The 23,333-nt window shown below is 51.9% G+C and overlaps 1 protein-coding gene across 1 annotated transcript in view; it reads left to right on the forward strand.

The window, feature by feature from the left end:
- Nucleotides 1-23,333, forward strand: part of Gabbr2 (gamma-aminobutyric acid type B receptor subunit 2) — a 345,550-nt gene that overhangs the window by 179,995 nt on the left and 142,222 nt on the right. Inside the window, exons 4-6 of the mRNA XM_047525637.1 lie at nt 2,233-2,334; nt 16,701-16,766; nt 22,376-22,576. Coding sequence (XP_047381593.1) covers nt 2,233-2,334; nt 16,701-16,766; nt 22,376-22,576 — 369 coding nt within the window. The remainder of the gene's footprint in view (nt 1-2,232; nt 2,335-16,700; nt 16,767-22,375; nt 22,577-23,333) is intronic.

Below are 23,333 nucleotides of genomic sequence, written 5' to 3' on the forward strand. Positions count from 1 at the left end.
TATAGCAGCTCCCACTGACATCCCCTTTGTACCCCTCCTTCGCAGTGGCTTCCTGGTGGCCCGTGACATTTAGGACCAGGTTATTCAAAACACTGGTATATGTATGAGAAGGATCTGCTGATTGTTGAGATAAGAAGAGGGCTTTTTAATTGTGGTAAAATATACATAACATAAAATTTACCATGTTGAGCATTTTGAAGGGTACAGTTCAGTTGTATCAAGTTCATTCACATTGTGATGCAAGGGTCATCATTATCCAGCTCCAGAACTGCTTCTTCATCCCAAAGTGAAACTTTGTACCTGTTTAACACTAGCTCCTCACTTCCTCCTGCCTCCATTCCCAGTGATCTTTGCAATTGTTTCTTCTGCTTCATATAATTGAACCATACAGTATTTGCCTTTATGTTTCCGTCTTTTTTCTGGGTTCATCCAAATTGGAGCATGGAACAGAATTTAATTATGTATATAGCACCATTTGGTTACTTCCTTCCATCCATCCATCTATAAACACTCCAGTTATTTCCACCTTTTGACTATGGTGAACAATGCACTATGAACATGGGTGTACAAATATCTGTTCAAGTCCCTGCTATCTATCAGCCTTAGGGTATATACCCAGATATGGATCCTCTGTGTTTTCATCAGCTTTGTGTTCCACTGTGACGAAAGACCTGACAAGAACAACTTAGAGGAGAAAAAGGTCATTTTGACTCATGGTTTCAGAGGTTCAGCCCATGGTCAGCCGACTCTATAGCTCTGGGCCAAAATGAGATAGAACATCATGGCTGAAGGATATGGAGGAGGAAGGCAGTTCAGGACATGGCAAGCAGAAAGTAGAGAGCCACTCATGAGGAACAAGATATCAAGCCCAAAGACCTGCCCCTCAGGGGCCTACTTCCTGCAGACACACCCTGCCTACCTCCAGTTACCACCCAATAGTCCATTCAAATTATTAATCCAGCAGGTGGCTTCCTCCACGGGTGAGGTCACCACTCTCAGGAGCAGGTCGTTCTGCGCCTGCGCAGACCCACCTTGTCTCACGCGGGAGGCCTAGGAAGGCCCCGCACATCCAGCCCACAACACTGTGGCAATTCTACCTCGTTTTTTTCGAGGAGCTGCCACTTTTTCTGGAACGCAGCACCTCTGGAAATTGCCACTAGAGATTCCCAAGGACCCAACTCCTCCACATCCTCACAAACACTTGTGTTTTCTGTGTTTGATAATAGCCATCCTAATGCAGGTGGGCAAGTAGCGCTTGTAAGGTTCACCTCCTCCTAGCGGAAGAAACGGAGGCCCAGGGAAGTGATGGTGGGGGAGGGGGCCAAGGCCCAAGGGAGTCAGCCGCAGGGCAGGAACTGGATGCTGGGTCCCTGCCCCTCTCCTGTTCTTTCTCCTAAAACAGTCCAATTTCCTTTGCTAAGTGTCCAAGTGTGCATAGCCATGGCTGTGGGCCAGACAGACTCAGGTTCATTCAGTTTGATCCTTAAAATATTTTTTAAAATATGGTACTTTATATTGCAAAAGCCTAGATTTCTGATTTCTCCCTCCAAAAAAGGGAGCAATCCTGGGCCAAGGTTCTAGAATGGTAGTTGAGCAGCAGCTGTGATCTTCAGAGGGCCAGCGGTCACCAAGCCCACCAGTCCCTGCTCTCCTCCCATGCTGGCCCTGGTGACACTGGAATTTGCAGCCTTCTGCTCTCCAAGCACGCTGCCCTTAGTCATTCTGTGTGTCACAGGCTGGTTCCATGCCTCTTTATTCATTCCGTCTATTCTGCATTGTCCCTTAAATGTCTTGATTGTGCCTTTATCATAAGAGTGAAGTCATATGGCAAATCCAGGGGCTCAGTGGTAGAGCACTTGCTTAGCATGTGAGAGGCCATGGTTTCTTTCCAGCATCACACACACACAGAATAATTACAAATATATCATGCAAGACATAAACAAAGACATGACAGTCTATCTGGACTTGGAGACCGGGTGATGTAGAGAAGAGGCCAGCCAGGGCCTCACCTAGCTTTACCTCCCAGGATGCCCCGGGGCAACCTTAGCAGGCCGCTTCCCTGTCTGGCCTCCTGTCGGTGTGTGGGTTGCAGGATGGGATGTTCCCTTCATGTTGTCAGTGGAATGGAGAAAGTTGCTTTGCCCACTCAAGTCACCTCCCTGGAATGAGCCCCTGCCCTGGCCCTGGCAGAGGCCGCCAGCACATCCACCTCTGCTTTCTCTTTGCTGACAGGTGAGGAATGACCTGACTGGGGTTCTGTATGGTGAGGACATCGAGATTTCAGACACCGAGAGCTTCTCCAATGATCCCTGCACCAGTGTCAAAAAGCTGAAGGTAGGTGCACCTGGCCACAGCTTGAGTGACAGGCTGGTGGCCATTCTCCTGGGGCTTCCCAGAACTTGAAGGGGGCTCAAGTGTGATCTGGGCCTCAAGTTCATGCCAACCTTGGCATCTCAGACCTGGGAGACGCTCCCAGGAGCTGGTGCCCCTGGGCTGCCCCCTCACTTGGTGTCCAGCATGGGCCAGGGGTGCCCACTGCCAGGTGCAGCACCCTGCAGAGCCTTGGCAATCATGCCACCTATCGGCCTAGCCACAGGATGAGCAGGGCACAAGCTATTATCATCTGAAATGGCGTAGAGCGAGGAACTCTAGCCTGGAGTCCATAGCAAATAAGTCTTATTGTCAGGACTGCAAGGCCAGACTCCTGACCCCCATCTTGTGACAGTCACTCTAGGAACAGAAAGGGCCAACGAGAAGTTTCCCTCATTGTAAGTAAATGTCTAACTTTCATTTGTGCATCTGTTCCACAAACTCTCTCAAACACCTTTCATGTGCCAGACCCACTCCTGGGCTCACCGACACCATCAAACCTGTCCTTGTCCTCCCTCACAGCACAGTGAGGAAGACAGACAGCTCTCAGGGGAAAGTGGAACAAAGGGGCCTAGGAACAAAGGCAGGAAGTGACTCATCCCCCCTGGGGAGAGGGTTCAGAGAAGCTCCACAGAAGGGACAGTATTCCAGCCAGGCCAGAGGATGTGCAGGGTCCCCACCTGCAGAAGTGAGGAGGGGAGGGGAACGCAGATCAGGGGACAGATTGGTGTGCTCTTGTGCCGGGGAGCAGAGGGGACTCCAACCTGCAGGGTCGGAAGAGGTGGAGGGAAGCCGGAAGGAGTTTGCAGGCCATCCCCCTGCAGCCTTGACCACTGAACTGAGAGGTTGGGTCTTTTCTCCTGAGCTCAGTGACAGCTGTGGAGGTTGGTACAGACACGGGCAGAGCTGCCTGACCTTCAGCTCATATTCAAAGTCGTTGGTTTGGAGATCCCAGAGACCTGTTGACTTGGGCAGGTCCCAGGTTCACCAGTCAGGGCAGATGGCAGTTTTTAAGCCATTGCTTCCAAATCCCTGGGTTTATAGACGCACCAATCGTTCACTGCCTCCAGGTTGGACGTGGAGCCTGCAGGTCACGTGTCAGTCCTGGGAGCCTCTGCAGGTGGGGAAACAGCAGCCAGGGGAGGGCCCACAGCCACAGCCAGCTGGGTTGAGCAGGATCTGACCACAGTCCTCCAGCTGCGGTGTCACAGGCAGGTGGTAGGGTGTGAAGGTCCAGTTGACCGCATGGGGCCTGCAGGTCACAGGGCTGGGTGGCGGGGGTGGCAGGAGGGGCCTGTGCTGTGCTGACGTTCTCCTGCCACATGCAGGGCCTCTCCCGGGGCAGCACTTGAAATAGCTCCCTGGCTGCAGAGGCCCAGCGGAGTTCTGAGGGCTTTCAAGTTTAAAGGCTTTGTGTCTAGAGCAGAGGTACTGGTTGAAAGTCGGCAAAGGTTGGGGGTGGAACTGGGTACTCTGCTGGTCCAACCAACTGCAGAAGGAGGAGGAGAGATACAAACAGTGAGGAAAACAGCAGCCAAAACGGAGGCCTGGCCTTTCCCAGTGCAGTGAGGAGGGCCAGCCCCATGCAGCACCCTCGACCTTCACTGACCCTCGACCTTCACTGACCCTTGACCTTCACTGCCTCTCCTAGGCCGCCCGAAGCCCCCTGCAGAGGGAATTTTTGTAACTCATTTCACAGATGAGGACTTGGGGGTCAAAGTGGTGAAGGAACTACCTACCCCAATACACCCAGCGGGAGGTATTGGGCTGGAATTCAGACCAGGTCTGGGAATGCCACTACCTGGCTGTCCCGGCCACCCTGGAGAGCCATGGCTCTGAGGAAGTATTCCCATATCGTATAAACCCCAGGATAGGGCTGGCTACAAATGCCCTGAGGTCCCCCTTGTGGGTAGGGCTATCCCCCAAGGCATGGGTGTGGCTCCTTGCTCCTTCCCAGAATCTGTTCAGTTGTCCTCTCCTCCCAGAGGCCTCTTCTGACTCTTTATTTAAAAGTAAAATCCTTAGCAGGCCTGGTGGCTCATGCCTATAATCCCAGCAGCTGAGGAGGCTGAGGCAGGAGGATCACGAGTTCAGTCAGCCTCAGCAACTTAGTGAGGCCCTAAGCAACTTAGCAAGACACTGTCTCAAAATAAAAAGCACGGGGGATGTGACTCAGTGGTTAAGTGTCCCTGGATTCAGTCCTTGGTACCCCCAAAATAGTAATAATTAAATTAAATTAAAATCCTTGTTCCTCGAGGATCCTACTTCTCCCTTTCTGCTCATTTTCTCCACTTCATGGACTGACATCTGTATTCCTTTCCTGGGCCTGTCATAATGAACAACCACAATCTAGAGGGCTTAAAACATGGTCTAGAGACCACGGCCAGGCAGGGCCATGCCCTCTCGAAGGCTCTGGGGTTCCTCCACACCTTTCTCTTAGCTTCTGTATCCCTGAGTCCTTAGCTCCTAAGGATGTGCCTCTAGTAACTGCTTCTCATTGTCCCTCCCTATCTCTTCACATCATCCTCTTCATAGAACACTAGTAGTGTTGGATTAAGAGCCCATCCTATTCCAGTACAGCCTCACCTAACTGTTACATCTGCAGTCACCTTGTTTTCAAATAAGGTCTCATTCTAAGGTCCTGGGGTCAGCACTTCAACGGACCTTTTGAGGGCACGCAGTTCAATCTGCAGCAACCTCTGACAGGCTGTCCATTCTGCCCCACTGTTTTAGCTCCTGTCTCCTCCCATTAGAAGGGAAGCCCCACGAAGCAGAAGTTTTTGTCTATATCAATCACTGTTTTATTTCCCATCCCCTGGAGGCCAACCCAATTTGTTCAACAATCTGTGGCATGAGCATGGATGAAATGCCAAGTCTGGCTGCATTAAATACTCACGAACAAAGAAAAAGCAGTAAGTTCTGGAAAGCTCCAAAGAAAAGCAAGTCTCTGATCTATTGTGGATACGTTGGAGAAGGAGGTACAGAGGACAAGGAAAAATGAAGTATCAGATAGCAGAACAGGAGTCTGCATCAGAGGCCGTAGAGAGAGGAGCTAATGCCAGGAAAAAATAAAAATCGATAAAGTGGAGGGCAAACTTGAGATGCCTTCCCCGCGTTCAGAGGAAATGGCCAAAGAGATCAATCCAATGAGAGCAGAGATAGCAGTTATGGATACTGGAGAAGGGAGATCCTAAGGGGAAACCAGGACTTACAAAACAGAACCAAGATCAAAAACAAAACAGGCAGCCCAGGAGCAGTGAGCACACCCGGCACCTAGAGTTTGGTTTCTAATCCCATTCCCCAGTAAGAGGAACCGGGGCCACTTGGAGAAGCGACTGCCTCTGTGGGGCAGGAAGTAAGATGATGCGGGAGCCTCGTGTGGTGTCAGCAAGTCAGGCAGGGTTCAAAGCACAGCACACCCTGGCGGGCATGTCACCCGAGCACAGCCGCCACCTGAAGCACTTCCAAAGGCCAAGGCCGGGACATCTGAACAATGAAGGAAGGAAGTTTTGGAATATAACCCAGAGTGTAAAATGGATATCTTCGAGTCCATGCTTTTATAATTGACAAATGACTGGGAGAAAATAGAAAAATGCAGGAGAATTCCAAGAAACTTAAGAGTCCTCATGCTCCAAGGACTTGGGCCATAACTACCCACTTGTTACTTCCTTCCCGAGAGGACAGTATGAGCAGAATAATTTGACAGCAGAGGAACCCGACACATACCTCAGCCCGGCAATCAAGGTCAACATCGACCGTGATCAGTCATGCCGCCAACACCTCCGACGTGACAGTATGGCAATGGCACTCTCTACTCTTCCCCACAAGGCCACTGCCACAGTCTAGCACGAGAAAAGCACCAGCAGGTTCCAGTGGGAGGTCAGTCTGCAAAAGACCTGGCCAGCACTCCTCCACACTGCCTATGTTGTCAAAAGTGGGGGCTGTCAGAGCCAAAAGGAGGCAGAGGAAGCATGTCAACTAATATCCACAGTATCCCCGATGGGCCCAGGACAGGAAAAGGACTTGAGAGAATAAAACTAAGGAATTTTTTTTTTTTTTTTTTTGGTACTGGGACACTTAATCAGTGAGCCACACCCCTAGCCCCTTTTTATATTTTATTTAGAGACAAGGTCTCACTGAGCTGCTTAGCACCTCACTTTAGCTGAGGCTGGCTTGAACATGTGATCCTCCTGCCTCAGGCTCCCGAGTTGCTGGGATTACAGGCATGCACCACTGCTCCCCAGCAGGAAATTTGAATAAATGACGGACTTTAGCTAATAATAATGCACGAATGCTGGTTCATTGATTGTAACAAGTGTATCTTATAACAGAAGATGTTAAGAGTAGGGAAAACTGGGTGAGCCATTTTTCTATAAATCTAAATCTATTCTCAAAGAAGAAATTTATTTTTTTTTAAGAAACTTAAGTGGGCTGAAGATAGACCTGGTAGATTGGATGATACGAATATTTGACCATTTTAAAGCTACAGTCAACAATTCTATACAGAAAAGTGAAGGCTATGTGAACAGACCAGCTGACCTCTCTCTGCATTCTAGCAGAATTGGTAGAAAAAAGAGACATATCTGGGCACATCTTGGCAAATGTTTTGATATATAAACTTTAAGGGGGAATCTTACAAATATTGAGCCCAGAGAAAAGAAAGAAAGAAAGAAAGAAAGAAAATTTTCCAGAAAGGTGCAAAAACCAGCAAGGTCCCAACCTGATGACTCTTCTTGGGGTTAAGCCCAGGGTCCACATCACCTGGCTGAGATCAAGGGTGCACTTCATGGCCAAGGTCAGGAAAGGAATGACCAAGCAGGGACCACGGAGCTGTGGAGAAAGATCTGTCTACACAGCTGTTACAAAAGTGCCTACACATGCAAAAAGTACTTCTGATAAAGCCAAAATAGTGTAATAACAATAACTGAGATATAAAAATCCAAATTATATTATGGAACCTAAAAGGTGGGTGAATAAAAAAAGAAGAATAGGTGCTCAACTCCTGGTCTAAACTAGGAGAGAGACCCCAAAGAGACCATTTGTTCACGAGCTTCCTAATCAGAGACGGGCTCAGAGGCAGAACACTTGCCTAACTCTCCCAAGGCCCTGGGTTCCATCCCCGGCACGGCAAAAATTTAAAACAAAAACATAATAAGAGAAACATGAGCTAAAGGATGCTTTGAATGATGCAACAGAACATATACTGTCAAGCAAACAGAACCAGAAGCTTCTGAAACATGGGAGATAAAAGCAAAGAATATCTGGTCCAGGTATTGAGAAGCAGCACCCATAAAACCCAGGAACCTTAAAACGGATAACTACAGACTAAACATAGTGATTCTGATCAGAAATTAAAGTAGGCCAAACACACTCTGAGAAGGCAAGAACTTTCAGATTGAGTTTTGAAAAACTTTACAACAGACAAACTAGGTGATGCCGAGAGGTTAAAGGTCGAAGTTTAGGCAAAAATCCACGGAGCAAACCACAATGCAATCAGACTCCTGGTGATCATATAGGACCAAAGAGAAGCCAAAGTACAGGCATTCAGCAGGATTAAGGAGAGTCCTTTTCTATGGATAAGGATACACCCGCTGTGAGAATAATAGGCTCGGGGACCATTACATCTCGTTGAAATAAATAAAGAGAAGCCTGTTGGAAATACAGAGTAGAACTGGCAGGAACACAATAGCATTGGGGGACGTAACAGCTCCGTCTCAGACTCGGACACCCAGGCAAAAATAAGTCCAAACACAGAAGCCCTGAATACTGATATTAAGAAGGCTGATTTGGCAGATAGGTATCAAGTTATATCAAAAAAATTTAAAACCATCTTTGTGCCAGGAAGCCCCAAAGCATTTTGACCTCAATCTAGGCCAGTCCTAAACAAGAGGCTGTAAAATCTGTCACCAGGTGGGACTGGGAAGCCCCCCACTGCTGCTGAGGCGAAGAACTGGGCCTGAGGCGAAGAACTGGGCCTGGGGCATGAGCTCCAGGTTTGGGGCTTCCCTCTGCCCACCCCCCTTCCTTTCCTGAAATGGCCCCCATCCCCGCATTCATGTTTCCATTTTTGATGGTTTGGGCAGGTGCATTGTTTCAGACCCAGGCCCTTATTTCCGGAACAGAGATGTGAGGGGCATGTGCCCCAGTTCAATCCAGGTTTGCAGAGGCTACTTTTGTGGAAAGCACAGGAATTTTTTTTTTTAATTCTATTAGGGAATAAAGTACTGATTCAAAACCCACACTGACCAAATGAATGCCTTACTGAACCTTGAGGAGGACACCACCCAAGTCAGAGAGCTTCATCAGACACCCAGAGCCCTTCCCTACACGCTGCCAGTCCCTGCCCTCACCCACCTTGAGTAGTGGGACCCTACTTTACAGAAGTCACATTCATTTCACTTTGTCTCTGGGGGTTTGTTTTTGCTTTTTCTTTGCTCAGACAGCATAAGAAGTACTATTTTTGTTGCCACCCTTTTTTTTTATTGGAATAAAATATATATAACAAAATTTAACATTTAACCTTTTTTTTGGTAGTATGGGGAATTGAATCCAAAGGTGCTTTACCATTAAGCTACACCCCAACCCTTTTTAAAATTTTATCTTGAGACAAGATCTTGCTAATTGCCCAGGCTAGCCTCAAACATGCAATCCTCCTGCCTTAGCCTCCCAAGTTGCTGGAATTCTAGGCATGCACCACTGTGCCTAACTCCTTTCACCCATTTATAACAAAGCACTCACTCAATTCAGTAGCATTATCCACTTCCAGAACTTTCTCATTATCCCAAACAGAAATTCAGCACAAGGACTTTTTCATCAAGTGGATCCGGGGTTCGAGTCCTATGCCTGCCTCAGTGTCCTCTGTAGAAAGACCCTAGGGACATTCACAGACCAGGGCTATGTGAGGGTTCCTACATGCAGAGTGTATCCACAGGCTGTTTGGTGTTCTATTGGAAAACCTGAGGAACAGTGGAACAGAAGAAACACTTAACAATAAAATTATGCAACTTAAGGTTAGAAAGCTATGGGACTCCCTATCCTTTAACAAATATCTTAAAATAACAACAAAAAGTCTTTAAAAACCCACACTTTGGGACATTAAGCAAAGCTGGGAAATGGTGAGCAATTTGTGTAGGCTCTCTGAGCCCATAGAGCTCCCATTTTGCAGACGAATTTACCAGAGGAGGGAGGAGCCCAAAGCTGTGAAGCCTGGGGCATCTTTCCAGTGGGCTGATATTCTTTCCGGTCTAATCCTGCATTCTCCTGCCCTCACCCCATACTTCGGCTTCAATTCAAGGAATGACATTTTTAGCCTTTGCTTTGTGCCAGCACATTCATGAATTCATTAATCCTCACAATGACTCTATGGTAGCTATCAGCAAACGGTGGTCCATGGGTCAAATCTGGTCCACCATTTGGTTTTATAAATAAAGTTTTATTGGAAGATGTTCATTGACCACATTGCTCTTGGCTACTTTTGTACTACCGCAGCAGAACTCAGTAACTGTAACAGAGATTCTGTGGCCTATGAAACCTGAAGTATTTCCAACTGGCCCTTTATAGAAAATGTTTGCCACCATCTGTTCTAAAGGAAAATACTGTTATCCCCATTTTACATATAGAAGCTTGAAGCTCAGGCAAGCTTAATGACTTGCCCCGGTCACACTGCAGACAAGCGCATGGGCTGAGATGGCAGACCTGCACTGGAGCTGCAGATGACTCAGAACCACCACAGCGGGCTCTCTCTTCATGCCCACCCCACCCTCAGCTAGCAAGAGATTCCTCCATAACTTCTGGACACCCCAGGAGTTTATCACTAGACCAAAAATTTTAAATAACCTCTTCTTCTTAGGCCTTCTTGACAATAAAACAGGAATGAGGTAGCTTTCCAGCTTACGTGCTGACCCTTGGTATCAGAACAGGTGTGCCTAGGGAGGAATATGTCAGGCAGAAAGACCCAGGTTGGACAGAAAGCGCTTGTGGTCGTTTTGCTACCTGAGCAATGTTTGAGCTCCAGTCTATCATCACGGGGACCACCTAAATGGAGCCGACCTTTCCACTCTAAAAAGAAGGGAGAAGGAAGTCTGCCTCTGCCACTCAGAGGTTTGTTATCTTTCTTTTTGAGTGAGTCACAAAAATAGCCCAATTCACTGCCAGCATCACTGGACATTTTTATGTCTTGAATGTTACAGTAAGGAAATGGCTTTGACCAGAAAAGCCACCCAGCTGGTCAGCAATGATAAAGAGGGTCCTGGACCCCCAGTGCATGGGAAAGAGCAGCAGAACCTATCCAGGGTCAGGTCCTGCCAGAGAGGGAAGCATGTTCAACTCCTGGGCTGCTGGAGCATCCAAGTGGCTATGAGCAGCACAGATCTGTCTTACCATCCTGGAGGCCAGAGACCCAATGCCAGCCTCACAGACTCAGATCGAGGCGTCCGCAGGGCTGCGTGCTCTCTGGAGGCTTTGGGGGAAGAGTCCATTTCCTCACGTTTTCCAGCCTCTAGAGGCTGCCTGAAACCCTCAAGTGGCCACTTCCTCTGACTTTGAAGAAGCCACCAGTTGTCAGCTGAGCCCTTCTTATACCCTGTCACCCTGTGTCCGACTCTTCCCTTCTTAAAGACCCTTGTGATTACATTGTGCCAAGAAAATTTTAAAAATCAGTGACCTTGTTGCCACCTGTAACGTGAACTCCCCTTGCGGTGTAAAGTGGCATCTTCATAGGCTCTGGGGATCCAGATGTGGATACCCAGGAGGACCTGATTCTGCCTGCGGCAGGAAGACCACAAAGACAGGCCTGAGGGGGACTCAGCTCACCTTTGCCTGGTGGGAGGGTTCTCATGGGAATCATGTGCTCCCTCCTCCCACTGGCAAGGAAAGTCCTGGGGAGAATTGTCGCTCTCTTCTCCAACCAGGCGGGAGACTCCCTGTGGGAATCACCACCCACACACACCTAGCCGCCAGGAGCCCCTGCTGACCTCTGGGCACTGATTCACACAAGCACTCCAAGGGGACACCAAGCTACAGAATAAACAGGTTGCATCAGGTTGCAAACAGGGCCAGGTTTGCTCAGAATGGTGGAGAAGAAAAAGTATCATTTTTATCTTAAGATAGATTATTGGACTGCTAAATATAGATAGATTTTCAAGAAACAGTAATAAACTTTAAGGAAATACCATGCCGTAAACAGGCTGGAGCGGGCCACTCCCTTCTCACGCCCTCTCTGAATAATGAGTACCTGTTTCCTGCTTCTGAGTCCGTAAAGGTTTTGGGGTGGTGGGAACGTCTAAGAAAGGTTCAGGAAAAGAGAGTGTTTATTCCTGGGTGTGGAATCAGTCTGTCAGAGCCAGGAGGACATTGGAGGGGACCTCTAGGTGAACCTTCTGGGCTTCTGCAGACAGACCATGGGGCAGTCCTGGCCAGTGCCTCCAGCCACCTTCCAGCCTGCATGGTGGCCACCCACTTGGCCAGTGCCCAGGGCTCGCAGCTCCTCCCCCGCCTTTGGCATCCTGCTTGGTTCCCTGAGGTCTTGACAGCTCAGCAGGTCTATGAGGTGAAGCCCCTGAGAAAGCAGGATGCGATGGAAAGGGGACTGAGACAGGCATGTGGGCAGCTGGAGACTCCAGATAAGCCAGGGGTCGGCGGCAGGTCACCTTTGGCCTTCCCTCTAGGACGCCACACTCCTCTGGTGGCGGGACTGGTCCCCGTCTTCTCTCAGTGCATGCCAGCTATTTTAGTGACTCAGGGTGGCACGTGCTGTTCACATCCTTTCACTTCGACATCTGCTCGAGTTTCTCCAGGAGCCGTTGCTGCAGACTGGACGCCGGGTTCCGGCAGCTCAGGATGGTGGGCTTCGCTTTCTTGGCCTGCGAGGCAGTTGGGAGGGGGGAGTGGTCCAGCCCTGAGGTTCTTGGGGCCACACCAACCTGGGGTCCAGGCCACTTCCTGTCTCTGTGACATGGAAACTTAGGTCGAAGTTCCTAGAAACAGAGGCTGGAGTTCCAGTAAAAGTGCTTCACTGAGGGAGGGGAGCAGGAGGCGTGGGAGGGGAGCTAGGCCGGAAGGCCAGTGCTGTGCTGGCTGGAGACCAGGTTTACCTGGCTCATGGGGATCTCTAGGGCACAGGCTGGTCCTGCCTTTCAGCAAGGGCACTGGCTCTTCTACTTTTGAAACAGTCCTTGGTGGCTGCCCACAGGGCATGGACCCTGGCATGATCTCCCAGGGCCAGGAAGCCCTGCTTAGTCAAGAGCACCTCTCAAAGAAGGGACGGAGCTGCCAGCAGCCCCCACTGCAGCTGGGAGTGGCATGCCAGCCTGGAGGAGGGGTCCCCACTTTGAAGGGGCCTAATGCTTTAGCCTCAGTTTGTTCCTATGTATAATAATAGTGCCCCTCCCAGGGCGGGACTGACAGAGTACTCAACACACCAGCCAGCACTCTGGAAGTCTCCCCTGCAAACTGGAGCTTGCTTGGGTCTTTGTGTGTGTGTGTGTGTATGTGTGTGTGTGTGTGTGTGTGTGACAGAGACAGAGAGAGAGAGAGAGAGAGAATATTTTAGGTCCCTGGAAGCATCCTAGAGCAAAGGGGGTTCTAGACAATGAATGAGAAGGAGCCATGAAAGAGGAAAGGACATCAGCCTGAGGGTTGGGCCACCTGGGGCTCCTCTCCGGAGAGAATTCACAGGTCTGGGAGGTCTGGGGTGGGGTGCCCCTCCCTGCCTACCAAGACCTAACATCTGGGAGGGAGCTGTCATCCGTCTCACCTGGTCATCTGCTTTCCCTTCATGTGGCCCCCGACAGAACCAAGTCCACGAAGCCTGGGAGTTTCCAGACCCTCCCTGGGCAGGTCCCCTCTCTGTCCCAGCAGAGCTCTGCTCTGTGAACTCATCCTCAGGCACTTCCTGGCTCCCCTGCTCACCCCCAGTACCCCTTAAAGTGCCCTGAGCCCTGTTGAGGGAGGGAACTTGTACTTGCTGGGCCAGGGAGGGGGGCTTCTTAGCCAGAGGCAGGGACCATGACTGACCCCAAGTTTCTCTGTCCACTCTCTGGACTGTCAGGGGAAGGTAGAAGCTATTCAACACTGAGAAGTGTGACTGTGGAACGTGTGCCCACGCACACATGTGTAAAAACCATCAATATTCCCTAAAGTCTTTTCCCGGACCAGAGTCTTGCCACTCCAGGGTACTTCCCTTCTCAGACACCTCCTCATGCCCTGGATGCACACATCCAAGTCTGAGCACCCTGAACTCTTCATACTGCTCTCAAGGTGCTCCCAGGACCCAATTCCTCTCATTCCCCTTTGCCCACTATACCTATTGGATCCCAGACTCCCCTACAGTGGGAGCCAGGTCCTCCTCCCTCTCAGACCCCACCTCCCTCTCAGGTTCCTCCTCCTCCTAGGCTCCTCCTCCCTATCAGTTTCCTCCTCCCTCTCAGGCCCCATGCATACCTAACAGCCTGGGAGGGTAGAACCAGGTGGTCCTTGCAACATGGTTGTCATGGCAGCAGAGATACTAAGTGGTCCTCCAGTGGCAGAGCTGGTTATTTGTCAGCAGGTGGTCAGGCAGTCAGCCATGAAGACATGGGACCCTCAGTTCATTGAGAAGTGGACAGGGTACACCCAGTCAGTCCCAGGCCCTAGGACCAGCAGGATACTGGGCAGCAACGATAAAGCCTTCCAGCCCCCGAGTGACCCGTGTGGACAAGGATGATGTTCCATGCTGCATGTGGCTCGGTCACTGCACCTTGCATTTGATGCATATTTACTGACAGGTGTCATGTCCTGTGCTAAAAGCTGGGGGCCAGAGATGCGGCCCCTTGATCTCAGGGGGAAACGTGATGGAGAGAAGTGCAGGGTGCCCCAGGCCACAGAGGAGGAAATGGCTGCGAAACCCAATGGGAGAGAGAGCCAGCTCTCAGAGCAGGGGGCCTGGAGGGGAGGCATGAGGGGTGGGAGCAGCCATCCAGGCAGAGCATCGGGAACGAAGAACATTGAATGGTCGAGCTTACAGAAGGAAGGAGGAGCAGAATAGGAATGAATGGATGAGTCGCAGACATTTGGGGAAACGGCTGGTAGTTCATTTTTACTGCCTCAGAGGATGTGAGAAATGTAAGGGAGAAGTGGGCTGGAGTCACGTGGTAAAGACTCTCGCGCTCCAAGTTGGTCTGTAAACCTCGGGGCCATGAGGAGATTTCACAGTCAGATGTGGATCTAGGCACGAGCCCTCCCTCTGCCCTGTGGAGACGGGTGACGGGCGGAAGTAAAGGTGAGGTCCAGCTGCCCACTAAGGAAAGAAGGAAGGACCGTGACTAAACCAGGGCAGTGGGCTAGGGGGACAGGGCTAATGCCAAAGCTAGTGAGCCCTGGCGAAGGCTCGGGCCTGGGAGGTGAGGGAGAGGAGTGAACCCCGGGTGACTCCCAGATTCCCAACTCAGGTGAGTGGCAGTACTGTTCCCAGAGACAGAAAAGGGGCTGGGAAAGATCACGAGTTCAGCTTCGGACTGTGTGCTGGGAGAATCCCGAGGTGTCCCACGGGCAGCTGGAGAAGAGTCTGGGTTGGGGAGGGGGATTTGAGGTTTCACAGCACAGGCAGGGCATTTGTGGCCAGGTCATGAGTGAGGCTGCCCAGGGAGAGCTGTGGGAAGAAAGCACTATCAGAGCAACGGCATTTAGGGAGGAGCAGGGACGAGGCGCTGAGGCAGGTGTCATTATGATGCTTCCTGCACCATCCAGCAGGGCAGGAAGGACCATCCCTGCTTCTGAGATGAAATCCAGGCTCCAGGTGATCAGGATCAATGCTCTGAAGCTCGTCAGTGGAGGAGCTGGGATTTAAACCCGTCTCTCTGACTCGAACTCTAATAAGCTTTCTGTCGTACCATGTTGAGCAACACAGGGCTTGGCACAAAGTAGATGCTCATTAAACATAGCGATGACTGACTGGCCGACTGGATGGATACTGTTAGCAGCAAGAAAGAAAGGTCAGACTATTTCAGCCAACAAGCAGCGCGCCTGGGAGTCTGTCCACGACCGGAAGCAGCTTGGAACTTTTTATAGCATTGCAGACAAAGGCTTGCTTTCCTTCAACTGCTCTGTTAACGATCCTTTAAAGTCCTTTCAGAGCAAGTTTTTTTTTTTTTTTCTCTCTCTCTCTCTCTCTCTTCTTTCCATTCTTGCTTGCAAACGAAGGATGGTTTTAGAATGCAGGCCTTTTTTATTTTGCATAAGTCCACGATGAGTAAGATGGCTTCCTAGTCAGCACTTTCCAATTTCGAAAGATGCTAAAAACTGATCTTTAAAGGCATGTTTCCCTTCTTGGTTCATCAAAGGGCCTGAGGCCCGCTGAGGGGGTAGGGACCAGCAGGAGACTGGCACCTCCTGTGGGACTGGGCCTCCTGGCTGCTGGGCCTCCCTGTGAGGCCAGGAAGCCCTGGGGAGGCTGGCAGCTGTGCCCAGCAGGTCTCCTGCCAGCTGCCCAGCACATCCTTCCTTGGCCTGTTCTCCATGGGGCAGGACCAGGCTGCATCCCAGTCCCTAGAAAGTGACCTAGGGCCCATTACCTTGACCCGGAAGGGACCCTCCGGCAACTACTTGTTACATGTTTGTCGCACAGTAGGACCTGTTAACCCCATGAGATCACGAGTGGAGTCCTGTTTATGGAGGTTTCACATACAGATTTTCCTTAGAATTAAAGGTGGGCTGGGGAGAGTTATCAAACACTAAGACTTCCCGGCCCTTACGGGCACCTGCTATGTGGTAAACTCATGGTGAGGATTATCTCCCTCAGTCCTCCCAGGATCCTGGCTGGTAAGTTCCACCACCATCCCCCATCTTCCAGATGAGGAAACTGAGGCTGGGGTGGGGAAAAGAGCCGCTGCCTTGTTGGTGGGGCTGAGATTAGAACAATCATGAAGAGCCTCTGCAACCTCTGAACCGGGAAGCTCTGGGGGCTCCCAAGTGCCCTGAGGGGTTGGTTGGCTGTTGAGAAGACAGAAGAGTCTAGAACACGGTTGGAGGTGAGGGTTGACTGGAGTCTTGTGTTTTCCCCTCCTTTGGCCTCAGTTTCCCCGTGTGGAAAGGGAGGAGGCACCTGCAGGCTTGGCCTGTCCCCCAGACTCCTCAGAGTCATCCGCTTTGGCCCCCAGCCCATGAAGTCCTGTCCCAGGCTGCCCCAGACCAGGGAGGGTGCCTGCAGGAGCTGGGGACAGCCTGTCCAGGGGGCCGAGCCCAGGCTGGGCGGGAGGGGGTGTGCCGGGATGCAGGAATGTGCCCTGCCTGAGCCCCGAGCTCAGGGGTGTGCCTGTCACCTGCCAGCGCTCACGTGTGTGTCCTTCTGTCTACAGGGCAATGACGTTCGGATCATCCTCGGCCAGTTTGACCAGAATATGGCAGCAAAAGTGTTCTGTTGTGTAAGTAGAGTGACTGCGACCCTGCGTCCCACTCGGTGTCACAGCAGGGTCTGTGAGCCGTCACGGGACTAGAGACGGGGGAACTAAAGCCTAATGCTCACCACCTCTTCCTTTTCCAGGGAGACCCCCAGGCTCAGGGCCCTACCTGCATCTCCCAGTCCACTGTGCCCCTGCCCAGGCCCTTCGGCCACTTCCCCGTCCCCTTGGCCTACCCGCACTTTGCTGGGCCTGCTGTGTGCCCTGCATGGGGGAGGCCTGGCTGACTGCACAGGTGGCAAGTGACTCAGCCTGCCTTGCCCTGCGAGCAGGGCTCGCAGCCTGAAGCCCAGGACAGAAACATCAATCTTTCACTGTCTAACCTCAAGTCCTTCATAGTTGGCTGGTGTGTGACAAGTGACCAAGTCCTTCTTACACTTTCTCTCACTTAATCTTCAATAACCATGTGAAGTGGCCTCGGTTGTCCCACTTAACAGTGAAGGAAATAAGAGTCCCAGAGACACAGAGGACTTGTCCAAGGGCTCAGCCAACTTGTGGCAGAGCCAAGATTCAGTCCCTGTTCACCTGGTTCCCGGTGTAATCTAAAAAAAGGAGCATTTCTCTGTATGATGTTCAACCTTGGTCACACAGGAACGAAGCCTGTTTCCATTCCCAGCGCCCCTCCTCCACCTGGGTCAGGAGAAAAGCCAGCAGAATGAGGGCCAGCTCGGGAGCCACCGTCTGCCCAAGAGCTCCTCTTAGATGGAAGGCATTCCAGGAGTAGTCTCTGGTGGTGGCACAGATCTGTTCTCTTCCCCTTTGTGTCAGTAGCTTGGATGAGGTTATAAAGAGCAGGCTTGTGGGCATCCTAGAGGTCATGAAGCACTTTGGAGGGCAGAGCCAGGGTGCAAAGAGCCCGAACAGGCTGGAATGTTTGATGCTTGATCAACTCCAGGAAGGTGACATCGAAAGGTTCTAATGGGAGTCACATTAGAACAGCCTGAGCTGGCTTCAAGTTCCAGGCCGTGGAGGCCCAGCTAAGAAGCATGAGTGCCCACAGCACAGGGGCCGCTGGGGGTCTCAGCTGAGCCCACATTCAGCATGGAGCCTATGACGGGGTCACCAGTGTGACCACAGCTGCCAAAGGACCAAGGTTGATGTGCACACCAGGATGGAGACATCCCCATGCTCATCTCTGCTTGGGACTTGGCCTGGAGTGTCCTGCCCACCCTGGTGCCCCGTTTCAGGAAAGAAAGGGACTCAGGGGGCGTGAGCAAGAACAGAACAGTGATGGCGGTCATGGTCACACGGGTTTACTTGCCCTTGGGGCTCAGGAGTGAAACGTGGGCTGCTGGAAACCTTCTGAGCTGTGAGGCTGCTGCTCCAGCAGGTGCCAGGGGAGTGTGGCCCAGGAGTCGGCTGCTCGGGCTTGAGTCCCTGCTCTGCTGCTCAGTGCTGGAGCTGGATGGCTGTTCGTCCTCTCTGAGCCTCAGTTTCCTCCTCTGTAAAACGGGGATAATTATACCCCATCTCTCTGGATTGTTGTGGACATTAAATGAGGAAACACCCTTTGGCAGCCCTAAGCATGGTGGGGCTTGGTAAATCTCAGTGCCCTTTTCTGCTTGTTTTCTTTGGGGAGGCGTCTTGGGTGTGAAGATGGAGCCCCCGCTGAGCTGGTGCACTTGCTGACAGGCTCCATGACATCTGGAGCATCCTGCGAACCAGTGAGCACAGAGAGGGTTCCTTCCACAGTGAAATCGGAGGAGGAACAGAACAACTGGAAATATGGAGCAGAGAGGGGTCCTTCCACAGTGAAATCGGAGGAGGAAAAGAACTACTGGAAATATGGAGCACATACACTCAATAATTCCATCCCAAACTCTTAAAACCTTGCCCTTTGCCACCAAGGGTCCAGGAAGGGCCCATTTTAGGAAAAGGATGGCCCGATTTGGAGAACACTTTGGGAGGGGAACTGGGTTTTACCCCTCTGGATCCCCAGGCCGGCAGTGAGGGTTGATGCTGGTCAAATGAGGAAGGGAAGTAACTCCAGGGAAAAGAAATGGGTAGAAAGAACCCGTGCGATGCCGCGCCCGGCGCTGGCTGGCTCCTGATGGAGGACCGCGCAGGACGCAGCTCTGATCCAGCTGAAACCGGACCCCGCATTCCTGTGACTTCAGCAGGCGTGCGTGTTGGGATGATTTTGCGAGTGGTTTTTGTAGTCGTGGCTTCTGCTTCGGGACAGATGGCTTGACCGTCTGCCTCCCACACGCACAGGGGCTCGGCCCCTGGTCCACGCAGCCCCGAGGCGGCTTCTGGGAGTCTTCCGGGCTGAGGAGCATCAGGAGGCTGCTGGCCTGGTGCCAGCCCACGTGTCGGTCCTTGGAGGAGGAGGTGTTGAGGAGGGAGGTGCTGCTCGGAGCAGAGCCCCACCCCAGAGAGCCTTCCTGTCCTGACCAGACAGACAGAAGCCACCGGGCGCCCTCCAGGTGCTGCCATGCAAACTCACCGTTGGGGGCTCTTGAGATTGAACTGCCACCCGGTGGGGGGCAGACAGCAAAGCCTATTTATAGCCCTGTGGCAAAGTGTCCATCTTGGCTCCACCACAAGCGAGCCTGGCCGTGGTTTTGGTCTTCTCCATCGTCCTGGGTGGTCGAGTCTAAATTCTCCAGCACTCTGATCCGGGTTCTGACTTCAGCACTGCCAGCTGTGTGTCCTTGGGCAGGTCACTTTACCCGTCTGGTCCCCAGCTGCCTCATCTCTCAGATGGAAGCAGTGCCCCTTGCCCGGTCTGCCTCCTGGGGTGGTGGCTTTATTTAGAAGTGGGAGCCTCATCCAGCTCTTACTGCTCAGCCAACGCGAAGGGTGCGTGGCTACCCTTGTTGGGAACCTTAACAGAAAAGGAAAGTCCCTCTTGCAGGAGAGGAGAGGAGGTGAAAGGAAAGCTAGAATCAAGAGGAAACGGGTTTTGTTTAAAAAGTTCGCACCATGGCTAACGTCTGCTGCTAATAAGAACCAAGGCGGTTTGTGGGGCTGAGGAACATGAGCTCAGGGCCATCTATCACACCAAAGGGTGACCTGGGACCCCGACACCACCTGTCTACCACAGCCGGAGAAAAGGAAAGCCACGGCAGCTGCAGAAATGGCATCAGTCAGGCCCAACCGCTGATTGAGTGCCTTCTGTATACGGGGCACTGGGCTAAGCACTGGAGATCCAGCAGAGAGGCAGACACGAGCCCCCCTCCAGAAAGTCCCCAACTAGCGGAGGACTCAGACCAGCATCCCAGCACCCCGTGTGCAGCCTTCTCAGCTCTGACGACCAAGCATGGGTAGAATGGAGGCCAGCGGGTCCAAGCACAGCCATCTGGGGCGGCTGGCATTGGAGCTGTCCCCTGGAAGCCCAAGAGCATCCCTGCATGTGGCCCAGGAGAGTGCATGACCAGAACGGCAAGGGAGGGGGCAAGGAGGCGCCACAGAATGTTCCTGAACGTGCGTCGGTAGGCTTGGCACCTCTTATCCCGCTTAACTCTCAAGCAGCCCGGGGAGGCCTGCTGGGCTCTGCAGGGAGTGGAGGCTGAGCCGCTGCGGTGTGCTGGAGGCCCCGGGCTGGCCCGCGACCGGGCCTGTGCTGCCGGCTGGATTCTCTTTTTTCCTTTTTCCCAGAAGGTGGGAAGCCCTGCTAGAGAAAGCTTTAGCTTTATCAAAAATAACGTTCCAAGCAAATGTGTTGTCATTTACATGAACCAAGCGTCTGTTTGCTGGAAAATTCACCAGGAGACAGTGGCAGGTCACAGAACTGGCACAGGGACCCGACTCTGTTCCTGGCGCCCTTGCCGGGTGCTGTCCCTCAGTTCCCACGTGGGCGGCGTGAGGAAAGCTGTGAGTGAGGAAAACCTGTTCCCACGTGTGAACCCAGATCCCCCCGGGTCCTCCCCCTGCACCTGTGGCTTGGCCCACACGATCAAGAAAGCTTCCAGAAAGTTTTTCTGTTTCATTTTGCTGAGAAAAGAGGGGTACTGCAGAAATGGGCCTTGGATCTTGTTCCTTGGACTTTGGATGACTAGGCAATTTCCTCAGTCCTTTTTATTTTTCGAACCAGAGTCTCCCCAAATTGCTGAGGCTGGCCTCCAACTTGTGATCCTCCTGCCTCAGCCTCTGGAGTTGCTGGGCTCACAGGCCTGCCCCACTGCACTCTGCAAAACAGAGGAGTTTTACAGCAGGCACCTCCCAGGATGTGGGGAAGAGAGGGAGCTCTGGGCCTCGGAAGGCAGCCAGAGTCCCAGAGCCTCGGCCACCTCCCCAGTTGCTCTCCCCAGGTCCTCCAGCCTCACCTGACCCTGATCTAGGCCAAGGGACAGCAGGGTGGGACACACGGCGTTTCCCACATGACCTTCCACTCTCGGTGGCCCTGCAAAGGCCTGAGGGTTGCAGAAAGTTCGCTTTTCAGCACTCGCAAATCCGCGGCAGTGCCTGGCTGTCTCCATCCGCCACTGCGCAGTGAAGTCCCCTCCGGGCATCTCCATCGCTGAGAGGCACGGGACCCACACGGACAAACTTTATTCTGAACCTAATCCAGTGGAACGTGCCTTCCTGACGGAAGGGTTATTTCTGTGCACACCTAAGTTATCAGAGGGTGCTTTTCCTTTAGTATGTGATGAGAGAATTAAAGCCACATAGAGGCGATCAGAACATCCGGAAGCCTGTTTGTTTAACCGGGAAGCAGGCAGTGCAGCCGGGAGGCCTCAGAGCTGGCAGAACTAGGGCTCGGGCCTGACTTTTCTCCCTAGCTGTGTGACCTTGGAAAAGTTACTTTCCCTTTCTTATTTTTAGCTTCTTCATCTCTAGAGTGAGAGTGATAAACCGTGCCCTGACCACCTCCCGGGGTGAATGTGCGTGACAATCAAATCAGATGTGTGTCATGCACACCCATGAAAGGGACGTCTGCTTAGGATCTAAATTTATGCTCATCAGGCCGTGGGTAGAGATTCAGGGATACTTCTCACTTTGCCAAGTGGCATGGTAAATAAACTGTCCGCCCGGATGAAATGTCTTGGCCCCTTGAAAGTTGCTTCCCCTGGGTTATGTTTTGAGGTATGACCTCAGCTTTTAATAAAGAGCTATTAAAAAAAAAAAACAAAACCCACACACAGCCTTAGGAAATCTGTTATAGAAATGGTACTGATACCAGGCCGGCTAATTTGACAGAGTCCACCATATGAGGCATGTTTTGGGATAAAGACTAGAAAAATGCTGTTTTTCCAAAGAGCTGGTATTTTTTTTTCATTATTGCTAATGATAGCTACATAATAAATAATTTTATTACCCTTTTCTCCTGGGCCTCCAGGAAGCTCATGATGAAATACACAGTTCAATCACATATAGGGTTGGAACCTTTGGTTTGCTTGTTTAAATATTGTTCCCTTTACCTCCTGCAGACTTACTACAGTTTGTATTTTACCCAACCCTTATGCTTTCATTTTTATTCAGCATTTTATTATGCATGTTGTCCCTAAACTATCCTAGGTACTTTGAAAGAAGATAAGAAGGAGACCAAGCAGATGCTAGAAAAATTAATAAACCCTCTGGGCCTTGGACGTGTGTGACCCCCGTGCCTTCATAGCCGCCCTCTGTTGCAGGCCTACGAGGAGAACATGTATGGCAGCAAGTACCAGTGGATCATCCCCGGCTGGTACGAGCCCTCCTGGTGGGAGCAGGTGCACACGGAGGCCAACTCCTCCCGCTGCCTCCGGAAGAATTTGCTGGCTGCCATGGAAGGCTACATCGGCGTGGACTTCGAACCCCTGAGCTCCAAGCAGATCAAGACCATCTCAGGAAAGGTCAGTGCCTTGGATCATCCCTTTTAGCCCCCAGGCCCACCTCTTTTGAACATCTTGTCTGATCATGTTGGTGGAAGATGCACCGATACTGTCCTGGGAGATGCTGTGTGACTTTGAGCTAATCACTTGAGCTCTCTGAGCTTCATGTACCTGTATGTTGCGGATAGCCAGCCCCCTCAAGGGAGCAGTGGGAATTGAGTTGCTGCTCTGTTGTTACCAAGTATGGTGGACAGGTGAGAGATGGGATCCCTAAGCTTTGCTAAAAAGGCCCTGCCAGAGTGTCACTCCCTACTGCTTGACCTGGACAGTCATCTCTTGTCTCACTGATGCCTCGTCTCATTGGTGCTCCCCAGGAGGGGCGGACAGACCTTCCCGCACACTTCAGGAAACGTGCTGTAGACCAGCCAGGTGGTCTACAGAGCGGGTCCACAGGGGGCGGAGCCCAACACAGGGGCGGGTCCACAGGGGGCAGAGCCCAACACAGGCGGGTCCACACGGGGGCGGGTCCACACGGGGGCGGAGTTCAACGCAGGGGCGGGTCCACACGGGGGCGGAGTCCACCGCTGGGGCAAAGCCTTGGGAGGGCGCTGAGGTCCTTGGGAGGTGACCAGCCCCGTTCTGCTATCTGGCGGGGCTGTACCAGGACCTGGTAGGACACCATTCTCCACCAGTGTGCGTGTCCCCAGAACTCAGGACAACAGCTCTGGTGAGCGCAGTATCCCTTTGTCCCTCTGGGGTCCAGACAGCAGGGCGCAGG

The sequence above is a fragment of the Sciurus carolinensis genome, chromosome 14 (genome assembly GCF_902686445.1).
Source record: "Sciurus carolinensis chromosome 14, mSciCar1.2, whole genome shotgun sequence".
NCBI lineage: Eukaryota > Metazoa > Chordata > Mammalia > Rodentia > Sciuridae > Sciurus > Sciurus carolinensis.